Source organism: Suricata suricatta, chromosome 9, assembly GCF_006229205.1.
Source record: "Suricata suricatta isolate VVHF042 chromosome 9, meerkat_22Aug2017_6uvM2_HiC, whole genome shotgun sequence".
NCBI lineage: Eukaryota > Metazoa > Chordata > Mammalia > Carnivora > Herpestidae > Suricata > Suricata suricatta.
In genome coordinates, this window is record NC_043708.1 from 81,625,493 (window position 1) to 81,649,143 (window position 23,651).

Sequence of the window (23,651 nt, forward strand, 5' to 3'; positions counted from 1 at the left end):
AAAGCTGTCATCATCAAGACAGTATGGTAATGGCACAAAAACAGACACACAGACCAATGGAATAGAATAGAGAACCCAGAACTGGGCCCACAAATGTACGGCCAATTAATTTTTGACAAAGCAGGAAAGAGTATCCAATGGAAAAAAGACTGCCTCTTTAGCATATGGCACTGGGAGAACTGGACAGCAACATGCAGAAGAATGAAACTAGACCACTTTCTTACACCATACACAAAAATAAACTCAAAATGGCTGAAGGACCTGAATGTGAGACAGGAAACCATCAAAACCCTCAAGGAGACAGTAGGAAACAACCTCCTTGACCTCAACTGCAGCGATTTCCTACTCGACACATCCCCAAAGGCAAGGAAAATGAAAGCAAAAATGAACTATTGGGACCTCATAAGATAAAAAGCTTCTGCACTGCAAAGGAAACAATTAAGAAAACTAATAGGCAACTGACAAAATGGGAACAGATAGTTGCAAATGACATATCAGATAAAGGGCTAGTATCCAAAATCTACAAGGAACTCACCAAACTCCACACCCAAAAAACAAATAACCCAGGAAAGAAATGGGCATTTCTCCAAAGAGGACATCCAGATGGCCTACAGGCACATGCAACAATGCTCAACATCACTCACCATCAGGGAAATACAAATCAAAACCACACTGAGATACCACCTCATGCCAGTCAGAGTGGCTAAAATGAACAAATCAAGAGACTATATAGATGCTGGCGAGGGTGTGGAGAGACGAGCACCCTCCTACACTGTTGGTGGGAATGTACACTGCTGCAGCCGCTGTGGAAAACAGTATGGAGGTTCCTCAAAAAACTATCAATAGACCTCCCCTATGACCCAGCAATAGCACTGCTAGGGATTTATCCAAGAGATATAGAAGTGCTGACACATAGGGGCACATGCACCCCAATGTTCATAGTAGCACTGTCAACAATAGCCAAATCATGGAAAGAGCCTAAATGTCCATTACCTGATGAATGGATCAAGAAGATGTGGTATATATACACAATGGAGTACTACATGGCAACGAGGAAGAATGAAATATGGCCATTTGTAGGAAAGTGGATGGACCTCGAGGGTGTCATGCTAAGCGAAATAAGTCAGGCAGAGAAGGACAGATACCATATGTTTGCACTCATAGGTCTAAAAGGAGAACAGGAGAAACCTAATGGAGGACCATAGGGAGGGGAAAGGGGAAAAAGAGTTGGGGAGAGAGAGGGAGGCAAATCATGAGAGACCATTGAATACTGAAAACAAACTGAAGGCTGAAGGGGGAAGGGAGGAGAGGGGTGGTGGTGATGGAGGAGGGCACTTGTGGGGAAGAGCACTGGATGTTATATGGAAACCAATTTGACAATAAATTATTTAAAAAAAATTAGCATACACACATACACACACACACACATACAATGGAGTATTACTTGGCAATCAAAAAATTAAATCTTGCCATTTGCAACTACGTGGACGGAACTAGAGGGTATTATGCTAAGTGAAATTAGTCAGAGAAAGACAAATATCATAGGACTTCACTCATGAGGAATTTAAGATACTAAACTGATGAACTAAGGGAAAGAAAGCAAAAATAATATGAAAACAGGGAGGGTGACAAAACATAAGAGTCCTTTAAATACAGAGAACAAACAGAAGGTTGCTGGAGGGGTTGGCGGGAAGGGGCATGGGCTAAATGGGTGAGGGGCATTAAGGAATCTACTCCTGAAATCACTGTTGTACTGTATGCTAACTAAGTTGGATGTAAATTAAACAATAATTAAGTAATTAAAAAAAAAGAAAGAAAAATCTAAAACATATACACTAAAAGTATTTTACCTTTGGGTAGTGGTAAAACACTGGGATACAACATTTTTTTTCCTTTTTGGCATTTTCCAAATTTTCTATAATCCTTGTTTTAATAATTCACTATACTGGAGCACCTGGTTGGCTCCGTCAGTTAAGCATCCAACTTTGGCTCAGGTCATGGGTTCGATCCTTTATTTGGACTCTGTGCTAACAGCACAGAGCCTGCTTCAGATCCTCCATCTCCCACTCTCTCTCCCCCTCCACTGCTTACATGTTCCCCTTCTCTCTGTCTCTCTCTCTCAAAAATAAACAAACATTTTAAAGTAATAGTTTGTTATATATATTATTTGTATACAAGTGTAACATATGTAATAATATTTTTGCTTACATAACTCTATTAATGCAGAAATATACATTAAGTCCCTGTTACATGCTAGGCACACTGTTCAGGTGCAGGGGAAACAGCCATGAACAATATTGACAAGGTCCCTCCTCTGAGAATTTACAGAATTTATGTTCCAGGGGAGCAGGGTAGAAAGTGACAATAAACAAAGAGGTGAATGAACAAAATAATTTTACTTAGTGATAAGTTCTATAAAAAAAGTAAACAGGGTAGTGTTATTACTCAAAGTGCCTGGGTTAGAGGGTACAACTCTAACTACAGGGGTCAGGCCTCTCCTACACCTTTTGAGCTGAGAGGTCAATGACAGGAAAGACAAAGCAGGTGAAGAGCATACTAGCAGATACAACATGAAGTACAAAGGCTCTGAGATGGAGGAGAGCTTGTTGGATCTGATACACAGAAAAGGGCCAGTATGGAGGAGGAAGGTAGGAAGGGAGACTGAGGATGAAGACAGGGGTCTGATACTGTAGGTCCAGTAGGCCATGTTAAGGAGTTTGGGCTTTTTTCTAATTGTAAGGAGAACCCACTGGAGAGCTTCAAGCATGTGACTGATGTGGTCTGCACTATGTACTAGATCACTCCGGCAGCTGGGTGGAAGTGGATTTTAGGGGGCAGGAGAACAAGGGAAAGCCATAAATAGGCTGCTGTAGTAATCCAAAAGCCTGGACTAGAGTGAGTGGGAGAAATGGTTAGAATGGTAAGACTCTGGGAGCAGTTTAGAAGTACAGGTGACAGGATATGCTAACAGAATATATTTGAGTAAGGGAGAAATAAATCTAGAATGATCCTCAGGTTTAAGTTTAAGCAAAACAGGGGCTTTCTTTTGAGTTTATGTATTAAAAACCTTCAGTAGACAGAAGAAAAGAATGGGCAGTTGAAATTCATTTCCGTAATTTCCACTTCTTTTCCTCTAGGTTAACATTTTTACCTTCTTAAAGCTTACTCTCATCAAGTAACACTGCCTTATATTACCAAGAAATGAATAAAAAATTTAATTATTGTAAAATATGACGTATTTATTGCTCTTAAGGGAGACTTTCTCCTAAGTTGGGGATATGAGCCTAATAGAGTTGCCTGAAAGAGGGGATGTGGTGGAAACTTAAGAAGAAACATCTACTTGGGCACAGAGCAAAGATGTACTCATGATTCACCAAGAACCTGGCCATATCCTTCTCAGAAATATTTAGTGATTAGGAAACTAACATTTATATTCATTAAAGAAAAAATCACTTATATCAACCTCACCCCTACATGATCTTCTTTTTTTCTCTTTCCACACCTTCCAAAAGGGAGTAAGAGAAAAAAAAACTACAGTATAACCCTGATTTTAAAAGACTTCGTTTTCATACAATGTAAAGACTTGTGCTGTTACCTTGACCTCCTGCCAGTAGGGCCCCCCACGGGTGAACATGAAGTAACTATACATCTGATTCTTCCTCTGGATTAAATCCGTGTCCTCTCTGATATTCACCATCCAAGGCCGACCATCTCCACGCACACGGAGATACAGAGTGTTGAACTGGGACCAATCATAAGACCTCTTTCTCTCAAAAGGGCCCTAAGGTATAGAAAAGAAAATTAATTTCATCTATTTTCCTCTACTAGCAAAATTAGTCACCTTTTGAAGCATCAAAAGGATCCACTGGAACAGGAGAAACTTAACAGAGGACCATGAGGGAGGGGAAGGGGAAAAAAACAGTTGGAGAGAGAGAGGCAAACCATGAGAGACTCTTGAAAACTGAGAACAAACTGAGGGCTGATGGGGGAGGGAGAGAGGGGAAGGTGGGTGACGGGCATGGAGGAGGGCACTTGTTGGGATGAGCACTGGGTGTTCTATGGAAATCAACTTGACAATAAACTATAAAAGAAAAAAATAAAAATAAAAATTAATTAAAAAAAAGATTTTCTTTTCTGTGAAGAACCACCTCATTCTAGACAGGGATCTGGAAGAGTAGTGGCTTTATTTCTACCTGCTCTTAGGGAACAAAACTGACTTTGTGTAAAAAGTCAGTTTCTGTGGATTTTTAAAAATATAGGGGAAAGAGAGGATTAAACAAAATGGTCTTCTCTCTTTCCAACACTATAGAAATGAGACACTTGGTGTAGATGTTCTGCATCCATGAAATTATCCTTTAGATTTCTAGCTTCCCTAACTATTCAGAAAATGAAATAAGTTTGGATGTATGTTTTCATTGAGAGTAGTGGTGATGACTCAAAAAATAAATTATAACATAAAAACAAAAGGATCCACTGGCATTTTTCTACCTATTCTGGCTTTCTACCACCATAAACAGGCAGATAAATCTGGGGAATCTTTTTTTAGCATAGAATACTGACAATGTATTTACGTTACTCTTTTCTTTTTTAATGTTTATTTATTTGAGATAGCATGCATGTGCATGCACAATTGGGGGAGGGGCAGAGAATCCCAAGCAGGCTTCACACTGTCAGCACAAAGACCAACACAGGGCTCAAACTCTTGACCTGAGCTGAGATCAAGAGTCAGACGCTTCACCAAATGTACCACCCAGGGCCCCAGTATTTATATTTCAAAGGTAATGTTCAGGACATGATTGGCCCAGGACAGTGTTGATGTGTGGTAGACATTCATAAGTATTGATGAATGGAAATGAATTACTGTATGTACCTATTTTCCCCTGGTCCTATAGAGTAATGGATTCTGAGTGGGCATGACAGTTGCCTTCCTATAAATCAGAAAACTATGGAAAAAGCTCGAGTTTTAAAACTGTTATTTTATAACAATAGCTACCATGCACTGAAAACCTACATTAAGCAATGTGAATGCATAATTTCATCCTCACAGCCCTCTGAGATAGGTACTATCATTGTGTTCCAGCTTACAAATGAAGAAACTGAGCACTCAACTAGGAAATGGTAAATCCAGTGCCATTTAATTCCAAACTCTGTATTCTTGACAACTACCAATAGTGTCTCTCATGGAAGTGGAATTTAGTGTTAATTTAAAAAGGTGTTTATTTATAGCATTCTCAGGGGTAATTTGATTTCAAGAATAGCAGTGCTTAGATAAGAACTATTTTTACTACCTGTATAACTTTAGACAAGTTGTTAACTCTCCCAAAGCTTCAGTTTCCTCATCTGTAAAATTAGGATGACCACACCTTACAGCATTATTTTGAGGAATTAAAGGGATTTGTGTGTGTGTGTGTGTGTGTGTGTGTGTGTGTATGATATAAATGTATACAAAGTATCAAGAGAACTAGCAAGGCACACTTAATAAATTTTATTACCTATTTTCATTACTCCACAGTGTTTATCGACCCATACAATTATTTTCTACTGTGGAATGACCAAATCCATTCTGTGGATTTCAGACACTGAAAAAAAAAATCTTTGTATGCATACTTGTCATCTCCGAAAGAACGCATACTTTTCTTTCTCATCATTATCTGGAGAGAGGGACCCTGGTAACTATTCCTAACATTTGCCTTTCTCCTTAGAGCACAGCATCCAAGCAAACATCCAGGGGTCGTGGCCAAGGCCAGGCCTGAGAGCCTGTCCAGGCAGGCCTGAGACAATACCTGGTCAGCAAATTTGCAAAAAGCCATAGACTGGTGGTAAGACCAAGGAGCTAACCTAAATAACTCTGGAAAATAGTGTTCTGATGTGAAACTGTAAAACTAAAAACAAAGGAAACTATACATAACCACTGTACTCTAGTTGGTAAAGTTGTTTCTCACAGGGTTATGAGTTAAAAGTTGGGAAACTGCTGGGGTACCTGGGTGGTTCAGTTGGTTAAGCGTCTGATTTTGACTCAGGTCAATATCCCATGGTTCATGAGTTTGAGCCCAGCATTGGGCTCTGTGCTGACAGCTCAGATTTTGTGTCTCCCTCTCTCTGTGCCCCTCCCCAGTTCACATTCTCTCTCTCTCAAAAAATAAACATTAAAAAAATAGGGGTGCCTGGGTGGCTCAGATGGTTAAGAATCCAACTTAACGTCATGATCTCACAGTTAATGGTTCAAGCCCTGCGTCCAGCTCTATGCTGATAGATCAGAGCCTGGACCCTGTTTTGGCTTCTCTGTCTCCTTCCCTCTCTGCCCCTCCCCTGCTCACACTCTGTCTCTCTGTCTCTCTCTCTCTCTCTCTCTCATAAATAAGTAAACATTAAAAAACAATTTTAATAGAAATAAAATCTTCTGAAACTGCTTTGCATGTACACTGGGGTTGAATTAATAGGTAAATTGATGGTAAATGATGGCAAACAGGTTTCTCACATTATTACAGTGGGACTATAGATAAGCAAGAGGGAGACCCCTAGAATGAACCAGATGGTACTATAGGAGAGTCAGCATGGTATAACTCTTACTTGGCTTCTACAGAAATAGTTACAGACGTGTGTTTCCACAGGTTGGTATACATCCCTGTATTTCCTGCTGTGTCCACTGAGAGGTCCTGGAAGTATAGTCAACAAGCATACTCAGCACCCAGATCTGGGGTTTCTAATACCATTCTCCAAAATAAGGAATCTCGGCTCTTTTGAGAAATGGCTAATTCTAGGGTTGGGACAGAGAAAATAGAAAATGTGCTTAGAGCATTTTGTAGTGCCAAAAAGTGCTAAAAAAAAAAAAAAAAAAAGGCATATCAAAGGGACAAAAACCAACTTGAAAGAACTTCCAATGGCCAAAGCTGGAACAACTTGAGCAACAAAATAAATACCATAGCACTGGATTATAAACCGAAGTATAAGCCCATACAAAATGACTGGCTGACTAAATAAATGTGGGAGAAGAAACAAAACAACTCTGAAGAATCCCAAATAACTTATGAAAATACCACTGCTTTAATAAAGGAGACAGAACTTTGGGGCACCTGGGTGGCTCAGTGGATTGAGCATCTAACTTTGGCTCAGGTCTCATGGTTCATGAGTTTGAAACCCATGTTGGGCTCTGTGCTGACAGTTCAGGGTCTGGAGCCTGCTTTGGATTCTGTTGTCTCCATCTCTCTCTGCTCCTCCACTGCTCACACTCTGTCTCTCTCGCTCTCAAAAAAAAAAAATAATAATTAAAAAAAAAAATAAAAAAGGAAGACAGAACTTAACCCCATGCCTTGAATGTAGGATGCATTTAGTGACTTGCTTCCAAAAAATAGTATCAAAGAAGAAAAACAAATAGTAACAATGGAGTAACCTGGTACACACTATCTTGACCAGGTGATCAAGGTTAACACATCAGTGATAAGTCACACTGCTAGCATGTACTTCTGATATGATGAGAACAGCACTTCAACTCTGTGGCATTCTTCCTAAAAAAACCAAAAATCCAGTCTTACAAGGAGGAAAAAACCATTAGAAAATCCCAAACTGAGGGTCATTCCACAAAATACCCGGCGAGGATTTCTCAAATTCTCAGAAAAGCTAAGGGAAGACTAACAAACTAGCTGAGGAGCCTAAGGAGACATGACAACTATATGTAATGTGGTGTCCAGCTGGGATCCTGGGACAGAAAAAGTACAAGTGCAAAAACTAGTGGAATACAAATAGTGTCTGGAATTAGTTAATAGTAATGTACTAATGTTGGTTTCCTAACTGTGACAAATGTACTGCAGCAATGTAAGATGGCAATAACTGGAGAAGCTGAGTGAGGGGCATATGGAGCCTTCTGTACCATCTGCACAACTTTTCAGTAACTCAAACTATTCTAAAATATGAAGTTTACTTAAAAAAAAAAAAGCAACATGCTGATCCTGCATCTACCCTAAGGAACCTCTGGCCGTCACAGGGTTTGCAGTCTATTAAAGAAGACACACATCTCCTGAGATCACTGTTCAAATGTCTGACACCTCAGGCCTCCTCAAACATAAGAAGGCCCCACCCTGACCCAAAATGATGCCCAGAAATAAGTAGCCCTTCTTCAGGAACCACTTCCCCCAAATGCTTTTGCTTTACACCTGTGCCCTGTAGTTACTTACCCCCCAATGACAGAGATGACCTGCCAGGAGTTTTCATTTACAGAAATAAAAACTATCTCTTGGGGCACCTGGGTGACTCAGTTAAGTATCTTGATTTTGGCTCAGTTCATAATCTCACAGTTCATGAGCTCGAGCCCCACAATGGGATTCTCTCTCCCTCCCTTTCTCTGTGCTCCTCCCCCCACTCGTGCTCTCAGTCTCTCAAAATAAAAAATAAACCTAAAAAAAAAGTATTTTGTTTAAAAAACAAACGAAAATGTTATCTGCTACAGTTCATGCTACAAAGAAATTCACCCCCATTCAATGGAACACTGACGCTCTGGGGCTTCACTTACCCTTGGAATCCTGGATATCATTGCACAGTACCCACTGCGGCCACTTTCCCCATCCTTAGGCGCCTCAGAGCTCAGAGTTCCATACAGCAGTGCACTCTGATTATTCTTACCCATCTTCAGGAACACTTCACTTCTGCCTCCTATCGTCTTATCAGAAGTCACTATCCACTTATCTAAGTCCTCTTTTCCACGGAATTGCCAGACGACCTTGGCTTGTTCCAGCAAGACTTCATGCAGAGGGCGGCCTTCAGGGCCTATCCAATAATTCACAATATCATCCTTCAAACGCCTAAAATGGCTCTTTATTTCGTCTTTAATTGCTTTATCAAAACTAACTTCGGATTTCTCCTCTGGAGAAGTTATATTCAAAGCAACTTCTCTCTGGTGATGTCCTTGCAAATCTCCTTCAGAGGAGTTTTTACCAGGACCAGCCACGGGTTTCTGAAGACTACTAGAACAATAGTCTACAAAGCGAGTACCCAAAAATGGACATGAGGCAACACCTGGCTTTGGGCATTTTCTGAACATATAAGTGCCACTCAGAAACTTGTGAACCAAAGCCATGGTAAGATAATGTCCAAATGTAAATTTCTCTCTGAGCTATGAGGGAAAGAAGCTTCAGCAAATAGCTCAATTCCACCTAGAACAGAAAAGACATTGAAGAGTTACCAGGGTAGCAATGACTGCACCACAATTTCAAATTCAACAAAGACATGTATTGTGAAATTAATAAACTTATTTTCTAATTCTTTACACTTCCCAGGGCCTAATATGAGCATAATATTGTTTGTGTGGTATATAAAGCATCCCAATGCCTCATGAAAAATGACAAAACGAAGAGAAACACAGGCCCCCTTTATGGAGTCAATTATTACCCCAAAATAATCCAAGTATGTGCTTCAAAAGGTTGTGTTCATCTTGGATGAATGGATAAAGAAGATGTGGTGTGTATGTATATATATATATATATATATATATATATATATATATATAACAGAGTACTACTAAGCAATCAAAAAGAATGAAATCTTGCTATTTGCAACTAGAGGGTACTATGCTAAGTGAAATTAGTCAGAAAAAGACAAATATCATATGACTTCACTCGTGAGGAATTTAAGATACTAAACTGATGAACATAAGGGAAGGGAAGCAAAAATAATATAAAAACAGCGAGAAGGACAAAACATAAGAGACTCTTAAATACAGAGAACAAACAGAGGGTTACTGGAGGGATTGTGAGGGGCGATGGGCTAAATGGGTGAGGGGCATTAAGGAATCTACTCCTGAAATTGCACTATATGCTAACTTGGATAAAGAAACTTAAAAAATAAAAAGTTTTAAAAGATTGTGTTCATCTTAAAGCAAATTTTTATGCTGGATTTTAATTTTTTTATTTTTTTAATATTTTTAACATTTATTTATTTTTTGTGAGAGAGAGACAGAGCATGAGCAGGGGAGGGCCAGAGAGAGAGGGAGACACAGAATCTGAAGCAGGCTCCAGGTTCTGAGCTGTCAGCACAGAGCCCAACGTGGGGCTTGAACCCATGAACCGTAGGATCATGACCTGAGCCAAAGTCAGACGCTTAACTGACTGAGCCACCCAGGCGCCCCTCCTTGTTATTCTTCTATCAAGACCCTTCCAGTCTGGTTGGGGAGACCATCCTCACTGTGGTACTTCCACTCCCAGGATGGGGCCAGGCAAGCAGGAAACTTGTAATTTGTTTAATAATACCTCCATAATTCTCCACTTCTTCAATCAGTGCCTTGGTTCATCAGGTTGTTATTGCTTCTTATCAGAACTACTGTTAACTCTGCAACAAAGGCCTTCTCAAACTTTAAAGTGCCTATGAACTGGTCCGTCTCAGTGGGTTAAGCATCCAGCTCTTGACTTTGGCTCAGGTCATGATCTCACAGTTCGTGAGATAGAGCCCCATGCTGGGCTCTGAGCTGACAGAGCAGAACATGCTTGGGACTGTTTCTCCCTCTCTCTCTGTTCACTCGTCTCTCAAAATAAACAAACATTTAAAAATAATAGGGGTGCCTGGGTGGCTCAGTTGGTTAAGCATCCAACTTCAGCTCAGGTCATGATCTCCCAGTTTATGAGTTCGAGCCCCACACAGGGTTCTGTGCTGACAGTTTGGAGCCTGGAGCCTGCTTCAGATTCTGTGTCTCCCTCTCTGTCTGTCCCTCCCCTGCTCATGCTCTGTGTGTGTGTGTGTCTCTCTCAAAAATAAATAATAAACATTAAAATTTTAAAAAAATATATGTGCTAAAAAGTTTTTTAAATGCCTATGAATCATAGGAGATTTTTGTTAAAGTGAAGATTCTGGCTGAGTCAGTTAAGCATCCAAATTCTGTTCAGGTTATGATCTCATGGTTTGTGAGTTTGAGCCCCGTATCAGGCTCAGGGCTGAAAGCTAGAAGCCTGTAGCGTGCTTTGGATTCTATGTCTCCCTCTCTTCTCTGCCTTTCCTCCACTTGTACTCTGTCTCTCTGAAAAATGAATAAGCATTAAAAACTATTTTTAATCACTTTAAAATGCACATTCTGATTTAATAGGTATAGGATAATGCCTGAGATTCTGCATTTCTAACAAGCCCCAAAGTGATGCCCTTGTCATTAGCCCATAGACCAACTGCTTTAAGTAGCAAAGTTCTAGCACATCTCCCTGTCTCTGATCTCCTCTATCTCTATCCTTTGCCAGGCAACAAAAGCGATTTGTCTAAGTAAGACTGCACTCCCCTTATAATAAGTCAGCAGTTCCCCTCCAGAAACTCAAACTTCTAAAATAGTACACAAGGCCCTCCAAAATGTGCCCAGCTCCTGACCTGATTTCTCTTCATATCCATGGGCAATAACCTCAGCTCCATCAAGACTAACTGTAGGGGTACCTGGGTGGCTCAGCCGGCTGAGCATCTGATTCTTGATTTCGGTTCAGGTCATGATCCCAGGGTTATAGGATAAAGCCCTGTGTGAGGCTCTGCATTGAGCATGGAGCCTGCTTAAGATTCTCAGTTTCTCTCCCTCTGCCCCTCTCCCCTGCTTACCCACGCTCTCTCTAAAATTATAAAATAATAATTAAAGAAAGACGAACTGTAATCCTGTCTGAAAAACGTACAAAAAAAAAGTTTCCACTGTTGAAACCAAAAAAGTGACCAAATATTCTATCATGGCTAATACAAATGACTAGCATATCTTTTTTTTTTTTTTAAGTTTATTTTGAGAAAGACTGTGTGTAAGTGAGCGGGATGGGGCAGAGAGCAAAAATTAAAGAATCCCAAGCAGGCTCCGCACTGTCAGAGCACAGCCGGATGCTGGGCTGGATCTCACAAACTGTGAGATCATGACCTGAACCAAAGTTAAGAGTCTGGAAACTTAACGGACTGAGTCACCCAGGTGTGTTGAATGACTGGTTTATCTTGACCAGTCATTTCATTAGCCTAATTCTATATAGATTTCAGATTCCCATAGAATTACCTCCACTTCCAGACTACTTTCCCCAAAATCACTTAACACAAACCTAAATCGAATAATAATTACCTTTTAACATTCTTACTGAGATGTCCCATGGTTTTCTCTCTGTGATAAACTCATATTCAACTACAGGCATGGTCCTGGTGGCCTTCCACTAGGGGGCAATGACATTATTCTTCTTCCATATTCCCGTAAGAACCTGTTCCTACCCCTCTTTCAGCCCTTACATAGTATTAGAAAAGTGTTTTTATCTATGTCACTCTGACCTCCTTAATCATAAGTACCATGTCTTAAACATAACTGATACCCAATAGTATTTGCTGGATAAATGAACACCGTGTAAACGGTATATTTTCACATAGACTAAAAATAGAAGGGAACTAGGAAATTAAAAAGTTGAACTGAGGTCCTGGAATCACGGGTAATATTTCCATTTTCCTCACTGTGCTTAATTTTATCTATACATATAAAGGAATTTAGGAAATAAATGATAATCCTATAAAATGGAATTTGTACAATCCTAAAAGATTCTCATGAACCCCAACCACCGGCTACATTACTAAGTGGCAAATAAGGAGGAGTCCAAATTGCTGGCAAATATTAGAAGCAAAGACAAAAAAGCTTTGGGAGGGGCGATAAAAGACTTAAATGTATGTAGGATGGGATTATGAGTAGCATTATTCACCCTATTTTCCAAACCATCAGTAGTGCTATTACTTATCTAATAATGTAAATTTAATTATAAATTTTTGCTTCGTATTTTTACCAGTAAAGTAAAACCCATCAACTGGATACTCCTGGGCCGAAGTTGATGAATTTTGACGGGAACGGAACTCACAGAGCTAAAACAGAGTAGTCTTAGTAAAGATTATATATCCAGGGCTTACCATGTGCTAGACACTGTTGTAGGTATATTTCAGTGACTCCTCACAACAACCCTGAGAGAGATGCTATAACTAATTGTTCCCATTACAAAGACGAGGAAACGGAGGTTCCAAGAATAAATTACCCGAGATCATACAGCTAGTAAGTGGCAAAACTAACCCTAGAGCTCCCGTGTTTTAACTCCGGGTCTGACTCGGGGGAGCGGTTGGGACCGTGCCGAGGCGAGGCAGCCCCGCCAGGCCTCACCTGCTAGGCCTGTGTGGCCCTCTCACGTCCCGGACCCGCCAACAACCCGCCGGTGCCCGCTGGCCTCTCCACCGGCAGTCGCGAGTGATTTCCACCTGAGTCTCCGCTTTTCCCGACCGGGTACTCCACTTCCTTCGTGTGGGTCCATCTGCTTTTCCAGTCCGGCGTCAAACCAGGCCTAGGGCACTCGAGTTCCGGTTGAGGCTCAGTCGGGAAAAGAGTAAAAAGATTTCCCCGGAGCCAGGCGAATTGAGGGTTTTGGTCGACGAGTCTCCCAAAGGGTTGCGCTTCCACTCCTTCTGATCTTTTCTGCCCTGTGTGAAAAAGTGGGGGCAGATTTAGAGAAGCTTTTCTCCTTCCCTTTCTGCATACCTGCTTCAGGCTGCAAACTCGACCTCGCATCTTTCAAATAGGACCCAAATACTGCTAACGTCCTTTCGCCCCTGGGCACCAGGGTCCCCTCTTGCCGCCTCTTCCAGCAAACAACCTAAGAGCAGCACATGGAATAAGAGGACCGGATCTCCTTGAAATCGCCCCCGCGGCATCTTTGGAAACGCACCACGCACCTGGACAGCAAACTGTTGTTCCAGTCCTCCCCAAATGCTGCCCTAGTAGGGTCACCCGTTCTGCAGAACTTCTACTGTATCCAATGCACACCAATCTTGAAGCCGTTTCAACATAGTATCTTAAGTATTCACTTCTCACTTCCTCTGCGACCTGTGAGCTTCTTGGGTCCAGAACTATGCTGTTCCTCCTGTCCCCAGGAATTAGCATTGTGCTAGCAGGAATTAAGCTCTTAGAAAGTATCTGAATGAATTATACCCCCCGGCAATTAACTCCGGTCTTTCCCAACGTTCTGGAAAGACCCCACCAAGTACAATTCATTGGCTTTTCCAAGTTTCCTCCATCACTTGTTTCCTCTCCACCACCTCTTCCTTGAAATTCTGCTTTTGACTTTTCTAGACTGATAACTTGCCTAGTTCTCCTACCACCTTGAACCTTCCACAGCTGCCTCCACCACTGATTCTTTCATTTCAGAAATGAGTTATGTACAGTTTCATCTCCTTCCCTAAATCCCAGCATACATTTCCAACCTCTTTTTTTTAAGGAAGAGCTTTTTATTTTTTATTTATATTTTATGAAATTTAAAAGACAGAGAGAGAGAGAGAGAGAGAGAGAGAGAGAGAGAGAGAGAGAGAGAGAGAGAGAATCCCAAACAGGCTCCACACTGTCAGCTCAGAGACTGACATGGGACTGGAAATCACAAACCTGAGATTATGACCTGAGCTGAAATTAAGAGTCAGGTACTTAACCTGACAGAGCCACTCAGGTGCCCCCATTTCCAATCTTTGATAGCAGTTCCAGCTGTGGGATTCACCACTAGCATCTCAAATTCAGCATGTCTAAAACTGAATGTATCATATTTATTTATATTAACTCCTCTGATGTTCCTGTTTCTGTAAATGCCCACATCCTTCTAATCTGGAAATCCTTACTTCTTAAACCTTTTCTTACCAACCCTACATCCTACTGAATTCCCTTTGCCGTCTCTGAATTTTCACTCCTTCCTTCCAAAACCAGAAATATCCCTATAGTTATTGCCCTTATACAAATTGACATTCAATCTACTGATTGCCCTACTCTGAACACAATAGTTTGTCTGCTTCCACTTTAAAATATGGCACCCATCACTTCTCGGCCTTTTGGCTAAGATCAAGTGTAGTATCTGTTCTTATCAGTTTGCAATATGGCACCCAGAGTTGACACCAAATTCCTTTGGCCTCCAGATATTCCAATGCATAAATTTTAAGCCCTTCAAAATCTCCTATACCATCTATGCCCTTCATTCTAACCCTGTTTCTCATCCTAGCTCCTGTCTACCTACACCACACTCATTGCTCCACATATTGGAGTTAACATTTTTTCTGCCCAGCATTTCTCCCTCTTCTGCCTCCCAAACTTTGATCTCAAGTGTTTATGTGACTCTCCCTTCCTCCTACTTTAGCTGATTGGTCCAGTGGTAAGCATCTGATCTGGTCAATCAGGTCATTCCCAGAGGGGTTTTTTGCTGTAAAACTGGAAAACAGTCTGTCTAACCCTGGTGGCTCCTGCAGAACTGATTCGCTGACTGGTAAAACTGTGAAGAAAAGTGGTTTTGTAGCAAGAGAAAATGAAATCAAGGTGCTGAGAAAGACGGTCATGGAAGGATAAACGGAGACCCATTCAACATTTATATTGTCAGTTCTGGTTGTTCCTGAGGCTCAGCTGCATCTATTATCTTCCCATGGCTTGGCCATTTAGTCTTTCCCTGACTTCTAAGCACAAATTCTTTTACCCATATCAGAGTTGGGTTTCTATCACTAGCAACCAGTAGGTTCTAATTGATACATTGACTCCACCCATTTAGAACACACCTTAGAAGTGTCTGAGGGGCTCAATGGATTAAGGATCTGACTCTTGTTTTTGCCTCAGGTCATGATCTCGCTGTTCATGGGATCTACCTCTTTTGGACCCTATTTCCCAATACGAGTCACCGAGAATGGAAGCCACGAACACAAATGGAGTTGGTTACTAGGTGCTTATTTTAGTTCAGCCGAACAGCCCCTCCCGAACAGGTGTAATTCCTCAGAAGAGCACCCCACAGAGCAGAAGACTCTCAGGGTTTATATAAGCCGAGTAACCAATCACCATCTTACAGCCTTTGGTGGTAGCTAATTATACCTCAGGGCAGTGACTAGATGACTTTCACCTGTTGACTTTGCCTTTTTCAGGTGGGATTGCTTTAACAGAACCTTAAGAAACAGGTTTATCGAGTTACCTTCCTAGGGTTACCAGAATGAAGTGGGCAAGTGAAAACAATGGTTGGTAATTTAGGGTCTAACACCTCTGTGCTGGTCTCCATGTGGAGCCTGCTTGAGATTCTCTCTCTCCCTCTCTCTCTGCCAGTCCCCTGCATGCTCTCTTTCCCTCTCAAAATAATAAAATAAACTTTAAAAAAGGGAACACACCTTAAATCCCATGTTTTCTTTAGAAACTTTCCCTAATGGGTTCATCTCATGATTGCTTTCCTTCTGATACCCTATGATACTTATGCTTTATACTGTAACACTAACAATTATGTTCAAATGAAAACTAGACTGCTCATTCATTGTTTTACATGTACAAATCTTTTTCTCTTCAACAGGAGGGTAAAATCTTGAAAGTAGTGATTTTGTCATATACTTTATTAAATGTTTATTTATTTAGAGAGAGAGAGAGAGAGAGAGAGAGAGAGAGAGAGAGCCTGTGCAAGCAAGGGAGGGGCAGAAGGAGAAGGAGAGAGAGAATCTCAAGCAGGCTCTGAGCTGTCCACACAGAGCCAGACACAGGGCTCAATCTCATTAACATTAGCTCATGACCCGAGCTATTAGCTCATGACCTGAGCTGAAATCAAGAGTTGATGCTTAACAGACTGAACCATCCAGGTGCCCCAAAGATTTATAGTTTAAAGTATATGACAGGGATGCCTGTCATACAATATTTGCTCTTCCGTGTCTGACTTACTTCACTTTGTATAATATATTCAAGGTTCAACCATACTGTAGCATGTGCCAGAACGCCCTTTCTCTTTAAGGGTGAATAACATTCCATTGTATGTACTTTCCACACTTTTTCTATTCATTATTGTTGGCAACTTGGCTTATTTCCACCTTTTGCACATTGTGAAAAATGCTACTATGAACATAAGTGTACAAATATGTGTTCAAGTCTCTGCTTTCACTCTTTTGGTTATTAAACCCAAATGGTAATTCTATGTTTAAGATGTGAGGAATCAAGGCACCTGGATGGCTCATTTGTTAGAGCATGCAACTCCAGATCTCAGGGTCATAAGTTCAAGCCACATGTTGGGCATGGAGCCTAATTAACATTTTAAGAAATGACCCTAATGATTTCTATAGTGGCTGCACCATCTGACATTCCCATCATCTGATATTCCCATGCACAGGAGTTTCATTTTCTCTACTTCTTCAGCAACACTTGTTATTTTCTATTTGTGTTTCTTTTTTTTAGAAGAGCCATCCTAGGGGCGCCTGGGTGGCTCAGTCGTTTGAGTGGCCGGCTTCGGCTCAGGTCATGATCTCATGGTTTGTGGGTTCGGGCCCCGCGTCAGGCTCTGTGCTGACAGCTAGCTCAGAGCCTGGAACCGGCTTCAGATTCTGTGTCTCCCTCTCTCTCTGAACCTCCCCTGCTCGTGCTGTCTCCCTCTATCTCTCAAAAATAAATAAAAGACATAAAGAATTTAAAAAAAAGAAAAGAAGAGCCATCCTAAAGTATATGAAGTGATATCTCATTGTGGTTCTGATTTGCATTTCCCTATTCATTAACTGTTTAAGTGTGGGAAACCAGTGTGTATTCATTAGCAGTGGAGAAAGGGAAGCTGAAGGGAGGGAAATTGATCAAATCAAGAAGGAACAATGTGGGAATGGCAGGCAAAAGAGAGGATGCAGCCATGATGTGTGGGAATAAAGATAAAGGGTTGAGAGATATTATTATTTTGATTAACCCAACTAGGTCTGTGCTATCTTCTTTCTTAGCCTCCCAGGAGTATCCAAGTAGTAGGCTTCACCAGAATGTAACTGTAGCTTTGTTCATAACAAAACTGAAACCCATCCAAATTAGAAATGGAGCTAATAGAGGATGGTCTATCTTTTTATAGACACAGGGCAGTCAATGCCTTCAAATGATAACATGACAAAAGAAACACAGTGAAGCAGATCAAGAACAGGCCACTACAGAGTTGCCGCCTCACTCAAAGCGAAATGAACCTTTTTTTTTTTTAATTTATTTTTGATAGAGAGAGAGACAGAGCATGAGAGGGGGAGAGGCAGAGAGAGAAGGAGACACAGAACCGGAAGCAGGCTCCAGGCGCTGAGCTAGCTCTCAGCACAGAGCCTGATGCGGGGCTTGAACCCACGAACATGAGATCTGACCTGAGCTGAAGCCGGAGGCTTAACCGACTGAGCCACCCAGGCGCCCGCGAAATGAACCTTTAAAGCATCATCTGGAGACCTGGAACCAGAGGACATTGTAGTTGCTGTGCATTAGGATGTGAATGAGTAAAACCCTGCAGCTATCTATGTTGCAGAGAGAAAAGAGGCAGAGGTGTCGTCCAGCCCTGGCCAAACTTACTTAATAGGTATAAGGATCTTGATATAGTTTCCAATTAACACTAAATGATATAATATATGTAAAGTGCTTAGCATATTTCTTAGGATTTTTAATAAGTGTTCAAAAAAAAAACCCCTAGCTATTATTGTTGAACTCTGGGGCCGTGCTCAGCAAGTACATAGTCTAGTACAGGGCATGGCACCAAACAAATGATAGCAGCACAGTGTGAGAGCAATTCTAGCAGGTACCAGTTTCAGGGATGGTGTAATGAAGACTGTAATGAACACTAATGAGCCAGACATTGAACTTAACATTTTGGGGGTATTTTCCCTTTTATTCCTCCCAATGATCCTGTGAAGTAGGTACTAATATTAAACCTGTTTCACAGGTGAGTAAACTGAGTCTTAGAAATACTAAGTAACTTGCTAGTTGCAGGCCTATCCTAGCTGGTGAAGTGGTGGAGCTGGGATTCACACCATGACTGCCAGTTATCTCCAGGGTACGTGCTCATTATCCACTATCTGTATCATATCTGCTTATTTTGCTCACCTTAAGGAACAGTTCTGAGAGGAAGGACATGACGAGTACTGAATGATGAAGCATTTAACAGGCAGAGAGGAGGAAAATAAAGCCAGGGAAGGAAGCACACATGCGGAAAGGCATGGCGTTATGCAACAGACATTGTATCTGAAGAAATGTAAGAGTTCTGATTGGCAGACGGTGACAATTTCTATTGACTAAATCCACACCCTCAGTAAAGCCTGGATCTAAATATTTACTATATCATGTCTCTTATGTCTTACAACAATCTTATAAAAGATTTCCCTTTTTTTGCCTCTGAGGCAAATGAAGCTCAGAGAGGTTAAGTGACCTGACTAAGTTCACAGAAGTAATGGACTCTGAATGCAGGTCTGGTAAGTCTATGCATGTCTTTGGATTGCAGGGTGTGGTGAGGACAGAGGGAAAGAAGCAGTATTTTCTCAAAGATTTTTTTTTTTTTACTGTGACCCACAATAAGAAATGACATTTGTTGAGGTACCTGGGTGGCTCAGTTGGTTAAGCTTCCAACACGTGGTTTTGGCTCAGGTTATGATCTCCCGGGTTCGTGAGTTCAAGTCCTGTGTCAGGTTCTGCGCTGGCAATACAGAGCTTGCTTGAGATTCTCTGTCTCCCTCTTTCTCTGCCCCTCCCCACTAGTGTTGTCTTTGTCTCTCTCAAAATAAATAAACTTAAAAAAGTTTTTAAGATGAAATTTGTTATGAGCAAGTATATCCATACATATTAATAAGGTAGAATTTTCTAGGGTTTTCTTTCTAGTTTTTCTTTTTTTTTTTAAACTTTTTTAAATGTTTTATATAATTTTGACACAGAGAGAGACAGAGCATGAGCAGGCACAGGCAGTGAGAGAGGGAGACACAGAATCAGAAATAGCTCCAGGCTCTGAGCTGTCAGCACAGAGCCCGACGCGGGGCTCGAACCCACAAAGGTGAGATCATGACCTGGTCTGAAGTCGGAGGCTTAACCGACTGAGCCACCCAGGCACCCCTATCTAGTTTTTCTACCCCTCCAGGCACATTGGAAGATTATACCTCTCAGCCTCCTTACAATTAGGCAGCCATAACGTACGACTGGTTCTGGCAAATGGATTATGAACAGAAATGACATTTATCCATTTCAGGCCAAAGCATTTCATTTTGACTTTCAGACCATCCAATGTTCTCTTCCTCCGCTGCAGTTACTGTGAGAGTATATACTGAGATGAAGGCACCGCAGCATCGAAACACCCTGCATCACTAATCCAACAAGAAGAGGACAGTTGCCCTAGAGTGCCTCTGAGAGCCACAGCAGACACTGCATGAGTGAAAGTAAGCTTGGCTGTGTTCAATAAAGTTCAATAACCATGTTATGAGATCGTAAATGAGGATGATGTGTTCACCTCTGTTTACTTGGCACCCAGTTCAGTGCCTGGCACAGAACAGGTACTCAATTGAATGTTTAACACCTAAATGTAATAATACATCAGAGAATCTTGGTTGTTGCTAAATAAACCACAAGTTTGGCTTTTGATAAAGAATTTAAATTATGGAATTCATTTGTATTAGTGTTCCTGAGTGTTACAGTTATGATACAGGTCTCAAGAATAATTAATCATACTAAAACGTTGGCAAATACCAAAATAATTTTATTTTTTAATATTTTTAGAGAGAGCACAAATGGGGGGAGAGGGGCAGAGGGAGAGAAAGAATCTTTTTCTTAAGTTCATTTATTTATTTTGAGAGAGAGAGAGAGAGCACATGTACACACAGGGGAGGTACAGAGAGAGAGAGAGAAGAAGAGAGTGAGAATCCCAAGCAGACTGCATGCTATCACACAGAGCCTTACACAGGGCTCCATCTCAGGAACCATGAAATCATGACCTGAGCTGAAATCAAGAATCTGACACTTAACTGAAAGCCACCCAGGTACAGAGAGAGAGAGAGACAGAAAGAGAGAGAGAGAGAGAGAAAATATCTTGAGCACATTCCATGTTCAACATGAGCCTGATGCAGGGATTGATCCCACGACCCTAGGATTACGACATGAGCTGAAATCAAGAGTCAGACAGATGCTCAACCAACTGAGCTATACAGACACCCCTATAAAATAATTTTAAAGATATAAGGTTATCCTTATAGAGCATACTGTTCACCTCTGGCATTCTGACATGCTTTCTTGAGGGTTTGGGGTGGTGGTAAGTACAGAGGACCCATCAGGGTATGTACATCTGTTATGCATGCTAAGGTAGGAACCAAAGGTTATGAAACATGCAGCTATACTGAGAGAGGCCAGAGAGAGGGCTGACTTCATAAAGTCTTAAAATCAGTTCTCATCCACCAGAGGGAAGCCCTGGTTTCAGTGGATATGTACAACTTAGTCATGCACTCAGGCTGATGGGGGTAGACATTACCTTGTAGTGTCACATAGCGTTTTCTGACTCCTTTATGCCCCCTTGGCCTGGCTGTCAAGCCAGACTAGCACTGCTGGGAGAGGTTACTATAGGATAGTACTTGTTGTATGATCCTGTTTTTGGGATGTGTTTACGTATGTGTCCCAAAAGGTTTGGAACAATATATACCAAACTGGTCCTAGGAGTTATTCTTGGGGAATGAGATTAGGAGAGAAGGGAAATGAGGATGAGAGCTTCCTTTTTACTTTATGCACTTTTGTATTTGTAGTTCTTATTTACAAACAGTACACATCAACTTTTTTATTTCAAAAAATTAATTTAAAAGGGCCTGGGAGTGATTGAAACATGCCTCCCATTCTCCTGCAGCTCTCCAAATTACACTTTACTTGAAGGAACAGAACCTAGAAACAGGTGTGGCACTTCCTGGCATCAACCCCCACCCCCCAAAAAAGACAAACACTTGTTGAATGAATAAAGAAAGAGCCTAGAGGAGACACTGAAAGAAACCTGGACTGTAAGCTCTGCCCTCAATACAGTAGGAGTTTACCTTCTTCCTTCCCTTTTGATTTCATCTTTTCCTCTTTTTTCCTTCCTCCTTTTTTGGATCTTCTCCTTCTTCTTCCTCTAAAAAAAAAAAATAGCACAGTGCAGCAAAGGAGTTTTAGCATGCCACACTCCAGCAGTAATACAGAAACCCAGAAGTACATGAGAGTGGGTGGGCAAATATGATTTCATTCACACAGTGTGGTATTAGAAGATGATTTTAGGTTAAAAAAGACACTCATCCAGTCCAAGGCAGAGAAGTAAGAGGGGAAAAAGGAAGGAGCCATACAAGAAAAGCAGGGCATTATGCTGAAGGTGACACTGAGCTCAGAGTCTCCCCAGGTGGTCACCTCTCCTCAAAATTTGCCTGTTCATTTCATCACTGAAAAGTGATCGGGCTTTGGTGAACCAGTTCCTTTAACCAAAGGCAGAATGATTTGTAAGATTACTAACAATTTACCATGAGCAGTGTGTCTGTCTGCCAAGCAATACAGCCTATTCCCATGAGGAGAAGCTTTCTTGGATTAGACGGCTGCTTGGGAAACAGGGACTTCAATGCAGATGGATTTGGAGACCGTGAAGTGACATTTTCTCCAAACTGTGGGAGTCTAGAACATCACTGGTGGGCTTGTGGGAGAGTATGAGTAGGGGCTTAGGTCCCCTCTCTCCTTCAGCCTAGAAGGACATTAGATAACTCCCCCATTCCTAGCCATACTTTTGGCTATGGATTGCTTTAAGTAAGCAGGCTGTAGCTGCTTGGGTACCAGACCAGGGAGAGGCAAAGAATTGCTGGTGGTGGTTAAGAGCACCATCCTAATGTGGCGCCTGGTTGGCTCAGTCAGTTAAGCATCCATCTTTGGCTCAGGTCATGATCTCACAGTTTGTGGGTTCAAGCCCCACATCCGGCTCTGTGCTGACAGCTCAGAGCCTAAAGCCTGCTTCAGATTCTGTGTTTCCCTCTCTCTCTCTGCCTCTCTCCAGCTAGCGTTCTGTCTCCATCTCTCAAAAAATGAACAAAATGTCAAAAAAAAAAATTTAAGAGCACCATCCTAGAGTCAGATTTGTTCCATTACTTACAAACTATGTGGCCCTGGGAACCTCTCCATGCCTCAGTTTCTAGAAGGACACGGAAATTTGACATCCAGTAAGGAGGGACTTGCTGGCCCAAATGATAGCATTTAGGTTTCGGATACTTCAGCTTTTGGTTATGCTGCAGAGAGACACTATCTTCAAGGTCATAGCCTTCCCACCTGGCCTAAATCTAATGACTGACTGGGGCAGGGCTATAAAGTTCTGGCCATTTCAATCCAGTGTGGGACAAATCACCATCTGTTTTGGCTTTGGATTGCCCATGTGACTAGTTGACACTTGTCAGGTACACACTGCAGCTCTACTTCTCCCAGTTTCCCCCCTTCTTTGGTTGTCAATTCTAGGGACACTGCCTAATAAATATCCTGTACATTAAACTACATCTCAGAGCTCTGCTTTTTGGAGAACCCGACCTACAATGATTGGTGGTAGGAGTAATCTGAGAAAGCAGACAATAAAATGATGTTTAGAAGCAGGGTCACATACCACACGGCTGGAAATGAACATCTGGTGGTCCAATTGTTAAATATTTTATCAGTGGTAACTAGGGATGCTATGCTGGCAGAAGGGAATGTACTAGCTGGTTTGACGTATCAGATAAAATATGGGGACCTTCATAACTATAAGAATAGTGAAATTGGGTCACTGTTTGGAAAGCCACGTGTTAAAGCCAGAGGGCCTCCTTAGTGGTGTATGAAGAGAGCGTCAACACCTATCGTGGAGGGGAGGGCAGGGAAAGCTGAGGCCCAGAATAATAATCAAAATAGTCTGAAGATCCAATAATGTTAAACTCCCAGGTAAGGTAAGTTGGCC

At 41.6% G+C, this 23,651-nt stretch overlaps 1 protein-coding gene and 1 pseudogene across 6 annotated transcripts in view; one reads left to right on the forward strand and one right to left on the reverse strand.

Annotated features, from left to right (window-relative positions):
• Positions 1-13,425, reverse strand: part of NDUFAF1 (NADH:ubiquinone oxidoreductase complex assembly factor 1) — a 53,661-nt gene extending 40,236 nt beyond the window's left edge. For 3 of the 6 annotated variants that reach the window (XM_029950327.1, XM_029950328.1, XM_029950324.1), the window contains exons 1-3: positions 13,112-13,425; positions 8,507-9,146; positions 3,596-3,781 (exon numbers count right to left, since the gene is read on the reverse strand). In XM_029950327.1, the coding sequence (XP_029806187.1) occupies positions 3,596-3,781; positions 8,507-9,070 (750 nt within the window). In that variant the 5' untranslated portion in view covers positions 9,071-9,146; positions 13,112-13,425. The other 3 variants (XM_029950325.1, XM_029950326.1, XM_029950329.1) reach the window with 3 other exon arrangements.
• Positions 13,426-14,798: 1,373 nt separating this feature from the next.
• Positions 14,799-14,938, forward strand: LOC115303033 (annotated as a pseudogene).
• The last annotated feature ends 8,713 nt before the right edge of the window (positions 14,939-23,651 follow it).